The sequence below is a fragment of the Opisthocomus hoazin genome, chromosome 10, assembly GCF_030867145.1.
Source record: "Opisthocomus hoazin isolate bOpiHoa1 chromosome 10, bOpiHoa1.hap1, whole genome shotgun sequence".
NCBI lineage: Eukaryota > Metazoa > Chordata > Aves > Opisthocomiformes > Opisthocomidae > Opisthocomus > Opisthocomus hoazin.
In genome coordinates this window covers 21,453,234-21,465,328 of record NC_134423.1, presented here as the reverse complement: position 1 = coordinate 21,465,328, position 12,095 = coordinate 21,453,234, and the positions used below count along the sequence as shown (strand labels likewise).

Sequence of the window (12,095 nt, the reverse complement as noted above, 5' to 3'; positions counted from 1 at the left end):
TAGAGTAATGGCAGGTCCGATACTTCATGATTAAGTGTGGCTTAGATTTCCCTAGGATTGAAACAAGGGCAAATATTACAGAATGGAATAAATCAAATCTGCTCTCACTAAGGGCTATCAGGCGAAATTTTACTGCTCCTTGTGACACATGCCTCAATATACCCCACTGTGAGTTTAGCTGATGTTGTATAAAGGCATGGAAATTGTTCTGCTTAACCAGACCCCTTGCTTATATAACCTGAGAATGGTTGTACTGGGCCGGACCGAAGATCCACCTGGCTGAGTACACTGCCTTCAAGATGGGGTGATTGTAGGTGTCCGGAAACAACTATGGAGAAGGCAGCAAGCATCTAGCAGTGCTTTCCCAGAATAATCTCCTAGCAGTCATCACGCTTCCTGACTCAACAGTAGTGTCTCTGAATTTAAAGCCGCTCTCAATAGATTTTTCTCCCCCACAATTTTTTTAATTATTCTTGAAAAACATGTGAATCATTGCCCTCTTGTAGCAGAAGCTCGTTTGCTGCATAGAGAACGTTTCTTCTGTAATGTCCCTTAGTTGTTCTGTTGTGAGAAAGGGTGAAATCTCATTCCTACTCTCTTTCCTCATGCACTTGTGATTTACAGACCTTAGGTAATGCTGAGAAAGGCCACAGGTGCTTAGCAAGGGCAACTGCTCTTGCAACACGCTTGCATAAAGCCTCCTGTGCGCTGCAGCTGATTAGCACAGATGGAGTGACAGAGCTGCTGGGTGTTTAAACTCACAGAGTTTCACAATTACCCTAATATAGCAACATCTCTTAGAGAGGTTACATCCTTCTTTTTGCACAGTTCGGAACTGATGTTGGCATTGTCAGCGCACACTGATCCTCACAGCAGTCTAGAGACTTTAAGTCAAGGTATTAAAAAAAAAACACCCAACAGTGGTGCAAATAGAGAGCAGAATTGTTTACACAGTGCTGAGGCCAGCATGTTTTGTCAAAATGATTCTAGCCTACCAGCTATAACCCCTCCACTACCAGGACTGATAAGACAGAAATCAGCATTTTCTTTTCCCATCTAAAAACCAGAGAGTTTCACATCATATGCCTACAAGATTTATTTGACATTTTCATCTATAAATACATGAGGTTTCCACAAGTAAAAGCACAGGAGTTTTCTCAGTGGTCATCGCCACTGCTTACATATTGAACAAAATAACACGTAGTATTGCATATGAATAAGCAGACTTTGGTTCTCTTTCTACCTGGAGAGGTCTTAAGCACTGATCTCTTTTACTCGTTAAACAATGGCTTGCAGAGGACAACAAGGCAGCTGAACGCCACACTGAATGCTACACTCTGGAAAGCTTGGGACACTGTAGAACTTAATTAGTTTTTTGAAGGCACTTTTTTTGAACATCATCACTTCTTCAGGCAGCCTGGAAAGAATTCTGGCATTTGCGTGAGACTCCTTCTTGTCAGTGGCTGCTGCTTTGGGGTTGCATTGCTCAAGACTACCAGTCATTGGCACACTGGTGCAGCTAAGGGAACGCGCTGTCTTTTTCTTGCCTTGAACAGATAAGTAACTGAATAAAAAAGAGGTTAGCTTATGTTTGGTAACATCTCGGACATCTTCTGGAAAACAGTCATCTAGAGGATCCCCTTGACCTTTGACTTGTTGACTAATCACGCACATACTGGGACTCACTGCTACTTTCTTAGGCTGAACTACTATTTTTCTGGAAGGTGTTTTGTATTTTCCTCCACCGAGACAAAGCTGAGAAGCGCTACTAATGGCATCAGAACTAGGCTTAACTATCATGTTAGGGATTCTTGCCTCGTCACCAGAACTCATGCAGTGCAACCCATAATTCTGGCTAACGATTTGGGCTGCAGTGTGTTGAATGATGTTCCAGTCTTGCAGAATATCTTCCCTGGTTGTGAACTGAGATGTTACAGTAAAGCGAATGATGAACTTGTCATGAATGGTTGCTGGAATAAGGAAGAGCCTGCCAGAAGTGCTTAGTTCTTTCAGGAGTTTTTCTGTCAGCCAGTTGGGACCCTGTTTTAAATATGAATAAGAAAAAAAAAAACCCTAGTTAGAATTTCCAGTGACATCCAAACGTCTCTAAATTCCAGCATTACAATTCTTACATGAAAGTTTATTCATAGTTCTTAATGTCTGGGGAGAGATAAACTGTGGTCAATTCATTCCAAAGAGACACGCAAAAGGCCCAATCTTTACCTTTAAACGAAATACAACCAGCCCAAGATGTCTCTTGGCAGGAATTTCAAAGAGTGGATCACTTTTAACCAACGACTCAAAGAATTTGGCTGTTTCAGTACCCTGTAATTAAGGAAAAAAAGTAGTTAAGGATTGGTTTGTCATAAACTCATTGTAAGACACTATATTAAGTAGTTAAAAAAGACTTACTTTCCTCACTGAAACACATCATTCCAATGCATGAATGGTAGCAAACCACTGCAACAAAACTAAGAAATTTAAAGTCTGTCTCTATCTGCCCAAACCCTTGACAATGAACAAGAGTAACGGGACCATACACAGGAATTTTCTAGAAGGTTTGAAAACAGGATAGGCCTTCTCAGATTAGAGTCCTTCCACGCCAAGCGCTGATCCACAATATGATCCCTTGTGTTTACACTCTGTCACAGACTTAAGCCTGTAAATTTTGACAGCAATGGGTTCAGCCATCCATCACAGCCTGCCTCCCGAACAGCTGCCACTTTGCCTCAAAGAAACCTTCTACAGATTAACACTCAGTAATGGGCAGAAGGCATTGACATATCAAGCTGTTTTCCATTGCCTATCTATTCCAAGAAGGGTACAGGAAATGTTTTGTCTATGCAGTCAATCTTTACAAATGACTTAAAATCCGCACACATTTAGTGTTCACATGCAAGCTTTGCGTGTGGCAGGATTTCCGTCACTCATCTTTGCTTTTCTTAATTTATTAAATTCAGCTACCCACAAGTGACCAAATACATTTATGCTTGCATTGTTAATTCACATACATGTCGGACATGAGCTTGAAGCTTTTTCACCCCAAACGAACGAATCACAAACCACAGCTTCAAAGAACGAAATCGGCGACTCAGTGGAATTTGCCAGTGCTGTAAAAACACAACAGTGTCTCAGTTAGCGCACAAACAACAGAAAGGACAGTCTCCTTATACTGCTACGCTTGTTGCTTTGGACCCAGGACAGAAATCTCCCTTGACACAAATCATTTCATATTACTGAAAATCTGCTAGGCCTAGGAAATAGCCATCAAAAGAACACTATACCTACATATTTTTCAATTATTTGAAAAAATAAGATTTTGACTATTGCCCTTAATCTATGGTCTAGATATGCTTAGAATTTTTAGTTAATTACCAGCTCATAACAAAACTTTTTTTTTGCATTTAAAGAGCATTGTCAATTCAAGATGTGTCCACTTACACTTTAGGACTAAGTGCTCACTTCAGTTCCTCTAATCTGCATATTTAAGTGCTATCCTGAATGTTTTCCCAAATCAGCTACGAACAGCAAGAGCTGATCTAGGGGTAGACCCTTTCCTGGGGAAGCAACACCTGCTGCATGGAAAAGAGTGACAAAACATGTGAGAGAGTGCTTCCAGGGAGTGACACAATCACCTGCAGGGTGCTACTTAACCACGAGAGGGACTCCGTGATGTATTTTCTCCCCCCTTCTACGCTCACATTCTCTAGTGAAAAGCACTATTGATTCCAAGAAAACAATTATCTTTTCAGGACTGGGGTGAGATCATAGTAGAAACAATTGGCAGTGAATATTCTTTTGTTTTACTGGACTGAAATCTGCTGTAAAATGGTTCTAAAGTGAAATGCCTCTTCGCTCTCCTGTGAATACCTTAATCTGAAGGAAAAACGTAATTCATTCTACTGCTGATTCAGAGCACGGTGCTGCCATTGCTTAGTCCTTTCTCTTTTTTATTACATATCAGACATACAAGAAAACCAGCCAAAATGCCATCAGTAGGAATTACTTCAGCAACATGATGCGCAGAAATGACCCTTCCAACTAAAAAGGCAAGGCTGAATCCCCGTCTGTGTAAAAATCTTAAGTACTTCAACATCTATATCTGAAAGCAATTTTACAATTCATTTTCATAACCAGGGCTCACTTCAAAGTTTTACTGCTTAATCTGCATTAGGATCTCAGTATAACTGGTTTTATGCTTTTATGTAATGAGGCCAGCTGTAAGGTAAGCACGCTCCAGAGCGTGAGGAATTTCACATTCTGTTTGAACATTTTCTAGGCAATTTAAAATATCAACTCAAACAACAACTTACCATGAAATCAACAGCAGCTCCTGAATTGGGATGTCTGAGGTAGACAGGGTTAACACTGAAGGTTTGATGTAACTTGTATTTATCTTTAACCCTATCAATTGTAGAATGAACTGTATTTAGCAAAGAACTGTGCAGAGACAGACTTTGTAATTTGCATGTTATCATTTCAGTGTTGTGTTTTGCCTTTACTTACCAAAAACCAGTGCAGTCAAAATGAACCATCATCCATTTAGAAGGGTTAAAAGTAAAGGAATCTGCATATTCAATTCCATCCAAGAACAATCGAAATTCAGGACATACAAATGCTGTTCCTGCATATGCAGCATCAATATGAAGCCAGAGTCCCTCACCATCACCTGTTGGAATTGAAATTGTTGTTAGGTAAGGGATGTAAGGAATCAAAGTACTTGCTTAATCTCTCCTCTCTGAAAATTAAGCGCATGTTCTTGCAGGAGGCGGACAGGCTGACAACAAGATAAGAAGTAAGACAAACAATTGCCGATCTAGTTTTTTGCTAAAGCTGTGGATCCAGAACCCCAGAATACAGGATAATGCTGAAATCAGATGGACTCTATGACAAAATCCACTATTCCATATTTCATATGAGTGAGGCTTTTTCATGTTTGATTTCTGTCACCTGCCTTTTTACTAAGAGAAATCCCCCTGTACAACTCAGCTGCACAAAGCCAGACTAAAGACACAGTGGCAAGCAACAAGGATCCAGAGATAGATGCCACACTCCAACCCAGAAGAGCAAGTGCCACAGGTCTTCAGCAGCTACTTGTCAGAATTCATGCCAGAACAGAATCTGTAACCATGCCAAATCTACCTGTTCAACTGGTGGCTACAAAGGATGTCCTACCAAACACTACCTTCAAAACTCCTTTGCTAGGTTTAATATTTATGTATCCATCCTACAGCAGTATTGCACTCTGTCCTGTAGAGTCTGTATTCCCTGAATAACCACATTAAAGATTTATCCATTGGCAAATTTCATCCATTTTGAATAAAATGTATTTTAGCATCCTAATCTAAATCTTACAGAAATCATTCAAAGTCTTGCGCTGACTACTGATGTTTGAGACACATCTGAAAAAACTCAGCTGCTCAGTGTTTCTACTCTCCTTGGTTTTGGCATGAAAAATTCTCACGCTATCTTTTCTGTTCTATCAGAGCTTAAAATCAGGAAAAAAAGACACTTACAAATTGGACCCAGTTCTGAGAGATTGTCAAAAGCACAGACGCCAGTTGTACCCAAAGTTGCACAAACCTAGAAGAAAATAAGCCTGTTAAGATGGCATTTTTTAAATGAATGGATACAGGACTTCACAAGTGGAGAGGCTACCACATGCACTCAGAATGATACTAAAATTTTTTTGCTCAATAAAATAGAAATTCTTGTACACATTTTAATCTTCAGCTAATGTATTTTAACACAGTGAGAAATGTTTCAGATGTAATTTTATGTTGACATTAAGAATACAACATCATGTCAATACCCCAACCAGAAAGTTGAACATACGAAGACTGGCACTAGGCCTTTACTTCTATCTTCTGCAATGGCTTTCTTCAAAGCTTCACCTCTGAGGGAAAAGTTCTCATCCACAGGCAGGAATTTCACCTTCACAAGAGAAATCAAGCCAGCCTTTTCTACGGAAGAATGCGCCTTTAAAAAAAAGAAAAACAGTAAGAAAGCAAGCTCTGAGGCTGAACAGCTGTGATAAGCTATGGCCTTACAAAAGACAGTGGTTGCAAGAAAAGCAGAGATAAGGTCCTTATTATAATCCGTATTAATACAAGCCTGAAGGTTTCGCCTTTGGGAAAAACTAAAAGAAATAATACACTGTAATTCCAAAGAATGCGTATGCTCCATTTATTTGGGTAGTGGTGTCTAAAATGTAATCATAAGGCATCCTCACCTTGTGTTTGGAGGGCCATTTATCAAAACTCAGGTCTTAAAGGACCCTCTAGAAATGGATCAACCTCAGTTTATTCCTTCTTCCCTACCATAAGAAGATAAAATCCCCTGAAGTGTGCCTACTTCTGGGCTGGGGTAGACCAACACCCCTCACAAGAAAAAGCCCTTTTAGCTATAGAGAACCAGCATGAGTGTCTCCCCTGCTGCCATTTTCACAGGTGAGGCAATACGGTTGTTCAGTCCAGGAGCCAAGGGACAGAACCGGCTTGCCGGCAGTGTCACAGTATTGTTTCCTTCAAGAATAAGCAAGAGGCCTGGAGTGGAGAGCGCAACCAGAAGCAACACTGAGGGACCGCCCTGAGCCTGTCTGTCGCTGAGTGGAAGGCGGCTGTGAAGAAACAAGAGCTGAAGCAGCATGAGACCAGCACCTCGTTACGGGAACAAGGCTTCGTGAAAAACAGGAAGGAAGTGCAGAAATGAGTCACGTGAAACAGTCTCAGGAGGACTGCCGGGACCCTGCAAAGCCTCATCTCACATGGATTTCATCTCCCCATCTGCAGAAAGCAACATTAGAGGGATTCGTTCGCATTTGTGAGGCATTCACATCTGTGTTTTTCTCTTGGCACAGAAATGCAAGCTCACATTTGTACGGTCTGGGTGAGACAGCAGAAGCAAATTTGTTTTCTTTGTAACCATAAGGACCTACCTGATCAGATGCGTAAGCAATGAGGCGAGAATTGAGTGAGGACTCATCAGCATCTGGCTCAGAAAGCTTCATCTCCAGAATTTTGTTTTTCCTCGCTGCTAGCAGTGCAACCAAGGTTGATTCACTCACTGTGCTCTGCAAAGACATTGCTCATCTACTGCAACATATTGCTACTTCATTGCTATTTTGTCAGGGGGTTACTGAAGTCATGGCCTGCCCAGCTGCCCACCCCCTTTATTTTCACTCCTGCTTTTCTGGGGTGCAGTGGGAAGTCACCAGCTGGTGCGCAGCTCTCCGGGCCAGCAACACAAAACATAGCTTTTAACTGCTGTGTATTTTTAATGTGCAGGACAGAGTTGGGGGGGAGTAAATAAATCACATTTTTGTTTTATTCTGCTACAGTTAAAATGTAGTATCGCCAATAAAATTTTCAAACCTGAGCAAAGCTCCTCCTAACAAAAGAGAACCTTAGCACTGATTCCAGGGGATACTTGCTTAGGCCTTACGAGAGGAGGTAAAGGGCCTTGATCTTGCAACTCAGAGACAAAAAGCAGACATAAGAAAAAGGAAGAATAATTTCTTGTGTGGCTAAGGACTGCTGGCAGGACAGTGACAAGGATTCATTCTCTCATTATGTAAGAATCACTTTACTTCGTAATTTGGTGATGTGAAACAGACTGAAGAAACCAAATCTGACTCTCATTTATCCTTAGTCAGGCCACAAGAGTACCTGCTCCTCACCCATAACAGTTAGGACTAAAAGCAATAGCAATTCCTAATCTTCTGTATTATACTAATATAGAATTATACTAACATAGAATATTATATATACTAATGTAGAATTATACTATATTCCTAATCTTCTATATGTACTAAAATTTGGGAAAGTAATGTTAAATTGGGCTTTGTCTCTATTCAGACCCACAGAGCAACTCTTGTTGGTTTTGCCTCCAGGAAAACTCCCACCCAGAAGGAAAGTCACTTGAGTGAAAACAATACGCTGATGAGGCCACCTCTGACACCGCTACCTGCAATACTCCTCCGCCCACACTGTCGGGGTGGTGGTGCAGGAATTTCTCTGGAAGGCCCAGCATTTTAGCCAACCAATCCATCACGTTCATTTCCAGTTCTGTACAGGCTGGACTGGAGGCCTAGAAAAAACAAACGAAGAGAATCGGGCTGTAATTCATCCTGCAAACACAGCAGAAGTCCAACCCTCAGCATAAACCACATATCACTCTTTAATTAATAGCTATTAACACTTTTAACTGCCTTGGGAGAAATGTCACCTAGATGCAATAAAGGCAGATGACGAGCTTTGTAGCATTGGATATATAAGCAGCTAACCCTGCAACACTATGGCCCATACCTAGCAGAATACAACAGTACTGTAATAAAAATGATGTTTGGTGAGTTCTGTAACACAGATCTCTATGTTAAAGTTGCAGCTGAGGGTGAGTTCCGGCTGCCTTGCTTGTTCCCTCATTACCAGTTGCTCTCTTGCAACATCAAGTACAGAGACTCTCACCAACCTCCTTAAAATGCTCCCTCCAGATTACCTGCATCACCTCAATGCTGAGCTTCTAAACTACCAATAATCTGAGTCATTAAAAAAGAAATCACCATGAGCTATTTGACACAAAACCATGGAAGTGCAACTCACCACATAAGTACATGCTCTTAGTCCCTGAAGAGAAAGGGCAGTGATCTCTCTTCCAACAGAGGAGAGATACGGGAGGCTTTGTGCAGAACAGCAAAAGAAAGACGAAAGCTGTTCTGCAGTGTCCAGCTTTCCATTTATGAAAGAATCAGTTTACATTGCAAACGTAACAGAATTCTGTCAAAACTAGGCTGAAGGGATGGAAATGGACATTTCTGTGTATGCAGTGAGCTAATCTGACACAACTACATGAAGACCATAACCATCAACTTCTTACAGGTTTATGAGCTTCTACTGCTTTCTTATATGGAGACACACATCTGAAAACCTGGGCGACTTCACCACACAAGAAAACGTCGGCTTCAGAACACCCCCGAGGTATGCAGAGTCATAACCAAGCAGTGCTGTGCAGCTGCAGGAGGATACCAAATACTCAGACATTCTGGGACAGGCTGCCAAACAACTACTTTCAGAAGATAAAAAATAGGAAACGTGTTCTCTCAAAGGAGCAGAATTGGAATGGAGCCCAACCTAGCCTGCAGTCATGGGTGGTGGCTGCTCCTTTGCCTGCAGTGCTTGGGTAACAGTCTTGGTACTGAGACTAGATGACAGAGAACAATGCTCACAGTGGGATATGCAAAGAATTAGAAAACAGACATCTCCAGTGGCATATTTTCTTCATTCACCTTGTACTGCTAGGCAATGTTTGCTCTCGTATATTCTACTTCTTTATTTATAAATGTGACACTTTTCAGTTATGCAAACAACATAAAATTGGTTAAATAATTGTACTGACCCACAGAACACGAAAGAATGACTATGACTTGCTCCTGCATAATACACGCAGAAGAATATCTAAAATAACAACAACAACAACAGTAACATTACCCATGTGAATCCCAAGCAGTTAATTGCATCAGCCAACATATCTCCAAGGAGTGAAGGCCAGGAAGTAAGAGCTGGAAAGTAGGCATGCATGTGTGGGCTTTGCCAATGGACTACCTAGAACAAAATTATCTAGAAGTTAAGTTGGAAAATGTCACAAAATTCTGCAGGAGATGTAGTGATTACCATCTGTTTAAAGTGATGGAAAATGATCACAGCAACATACATGTGCAATTATAGATCTGCTAGCAGAAAGCTGCAGAGATAACATAAACAGGAGTGCAGTATTAGCAAATGATAACACCGTGTCGTTATTAGATAAATTCCAAATTATAGCAAAAGCATTTATCTGAATTCAACAGGCAGACAAAGATTCTGAACAGGAAAGAATGGTCTTTTGCACATTGCGTAACAGTCAGAAACGGTTATCGAAATACTTATCTTTATAGGGGGAATCCTTGCAACAAAGCTGCTCTTGCTCATTTTGTCATCAAACAACAGCCTGCCTTTAGCTCCACACAGCATTTTACAACTACGTAGCGCCCCTCTGTACACCTGAAGGAGCTTGTATGTGGGACACCAGTGTAAGCATGTTTAATGTGAATACCTCTCCCATACCAGACCAAGTTTCTGCAAATATCTATAAAGAAAATTTTAAAATAGACTTTGAAACAACTTCTTACATAAAATGTTTAATTAAGTAACATAAGCTCCCTTAGCAGAATCTCCAGTATTTATGCACAAGAGCAAGGAGACCTTTACATTCAAAGAACAGGAAACAAATCTTGTATGTACATGACCATGGGCAAGAGATGTTTCACCTTGCTGTGCCAGAGTTTCTACATCTCTAAAGTTGAGATGATGCAGTTCAGGAAGCTAAGCTCACCGGTGTCAGAAAATCATTGTTTCCCTCTAAGAAAATGTGAGTTATTCTTAACGTATAAAATACTTCAAAAATACATCCAGTCTATCTGTTGTAGTTAGGAACACAACAGCAGTTTCCAAAATCCTTCTGTGCCTCATTCTATGATTCTATAATTCTATGATTCTAACACAACAGTAGTTTCCAAAATCCTTCTGTGGACATAATGTCTACAAGACTTATTCTACATTTTGGGTGTTTTACTTATTTAGATAAATGTTCTGCAGAACCGGTGCATTCCCAGGATTTGGTGTTCACCCCAGGTAGTAATGACTTTTTCCTGTCATGATTATACTTCATTTCTTACCCCTGGCATAATAATCTTCTCTATATCTCCAAAGATGTTGTCCCAGCTGTCTGGATCCATTGGGGCAGAATCTGGCAGCTGGGCTCTCATGTAACCTGGCTGTACATCAGGAGTCACTGGTCTCTCTCTCACGTTGCTCAGGTACTGGCAAATGTAATCCACCATCTCTTTTCCTGGAAGAGGCAAACCAATGCTTTGAGTTTCACTCGCAGGAAAACTAACTAGCAGTACTAGTACTTCATGCAATCTGTCATGAGCATTGGACAGGGCTCAAAATACTGCTCCCAGGACAGCCATAGGAACTAACCTTGTTCCTACACCCTGCTCGTCCCATCTAATTATGTCGGGACACAGCTTCTAGAACAGGCTTCATGGGGACAGAACAAATTCACAGGGTTATTTCAGTGTTGTCGTTGAATAGTTCAAATGTACCTTTAAAATACAATCATGGTACAAGGACAGTTTGTTTACTGATAGACAGATTTTCTTGCCTACAAATTAACTGAAATCACTTTTTATAGAAATCAAGTTTTGATATGCCCCATGCGTCCCTGTCCTTCTGGCATACCCTCTTTTGCATTCTCTGAAAACAGCTGCACAGCCCCACGCCTTCCCTGCGCCTTTCGGGCAATCTCCTCCAGCCCTGGCACCGAAGTCTGCTCCCCATCTCCAAAACTGTTCCAGTATCACTGAAGTGTCATGGTGTCAGCTGGGGAAGAGCCACTGTGCATAACCCCTTAGCACAAGTTTACTCAGAACCAGAGTTTTGCAGCTTTCTCACAGTACTTCAAATGTAAGACCCAAAAGCCCAAACCATCCGCTGACTCTAAATTCGTTAATTTAAACTCACCCCTGGGACACACTTTTGCCTCAGCCCCAGCAGATCCAAGTCTTAAGGACATGTGCCAATAAAGAGTATATAGCCCATCCTCATTCCTGGGTACCACTCCCAGCCCTACAACAGCTGATCTCTGTGAGCAAACGCCACGTACTTCCACAAGCAGAGGATCACTCACCTCTCCGTCTGTACTCCTCAGGCTCCATACTGATCCCTGCTACAAGCTCCTCTTCAAACCTGGGCCACGACCTGTCAGGAGCTGCGGGCAGTTTGGTCTGGTGCCCTGCTAGCTGCTTCGCCCTTTATAGCTCCCTTTCTCTCTCAGACTCACGCATTCTGGAAAAGGTTTAACGTAGGCAGGTTACTGGTGAGTGTAACTCCTCCCAACTGAGGGCTTTTAGAGTCTCTTCTGTGTTCTCATCTGTGCTCTTTTGATGTATAAGATAGCGTATCTCTAAGAGGAGCTGCCTCTGCGCTAACCATTCCCCATTTTCAAACAATCTTTCAGAAGTCTCGCAGTAATCCATGTCATGAATATAAGACACA

At 41.5% G+C, this 12,095-nt stretch overlaps 1 protein-coding gene across 1 annotated transcript; it reads right to left on the bottom strand.

Annotated features, from left to right (window-relative positions):
• Positions 1–1,135: 1,135 nt before the first annotated feature.
• HDC (histidine decarboxylase) lies at positions 1,136–11,813 on the bottom strand. The gene is made up of 12 exons (XM_009940265.2): positions 11,728–11,813; positions 10,712–10,884; positions 9,486–9,599; positions 7,966–8,088; positions 6,938–7,072; positions 5,836–5,979; positions 5,517–5,583; positions 4,507–4,669; positions 4,314–4,404; positions 3,012–3,110; positions 2,224–2,325; positions 1,136–2,040 (listed from the first exon to the last, which is right to left on the bottom strand). The coding sequence occupies exons 1-12, from the start codon at positions 11,753–11,755 to the stop codon at positions 1,279–1,281; spliced, it is 2,001 nt and encodes a 666-aa protein (XP_009938567.1). The 5' UTR covers positions 11,756–11,813; the 3' UTR covers positions 1,136–1,278.
• Positions 11,814–12,095: the final 282 nt, after the last annotated feature.

Coding starts and splice junctions, on each gene's coding strand:
- HDC (XM_009940265.2), bottom strand. CDS start 11,755: ATGGAGCCTGAGGAGTACAGACGGAGAG. Junction 5,584..5,835: donor AAGGCCTAGTGCCAGTCTTC/GTATGTTCAACT, acceptor ATTTTCTTCTAG/GTTTGTGCAACTTTGGGTAC. Junction 2,326..3,011: donor TTCAAGCTCATGTCCGACAT/GTATGTGAATTA, acceptor CCTTAATTACAG/GGTACTGAAACAGCCAAATT.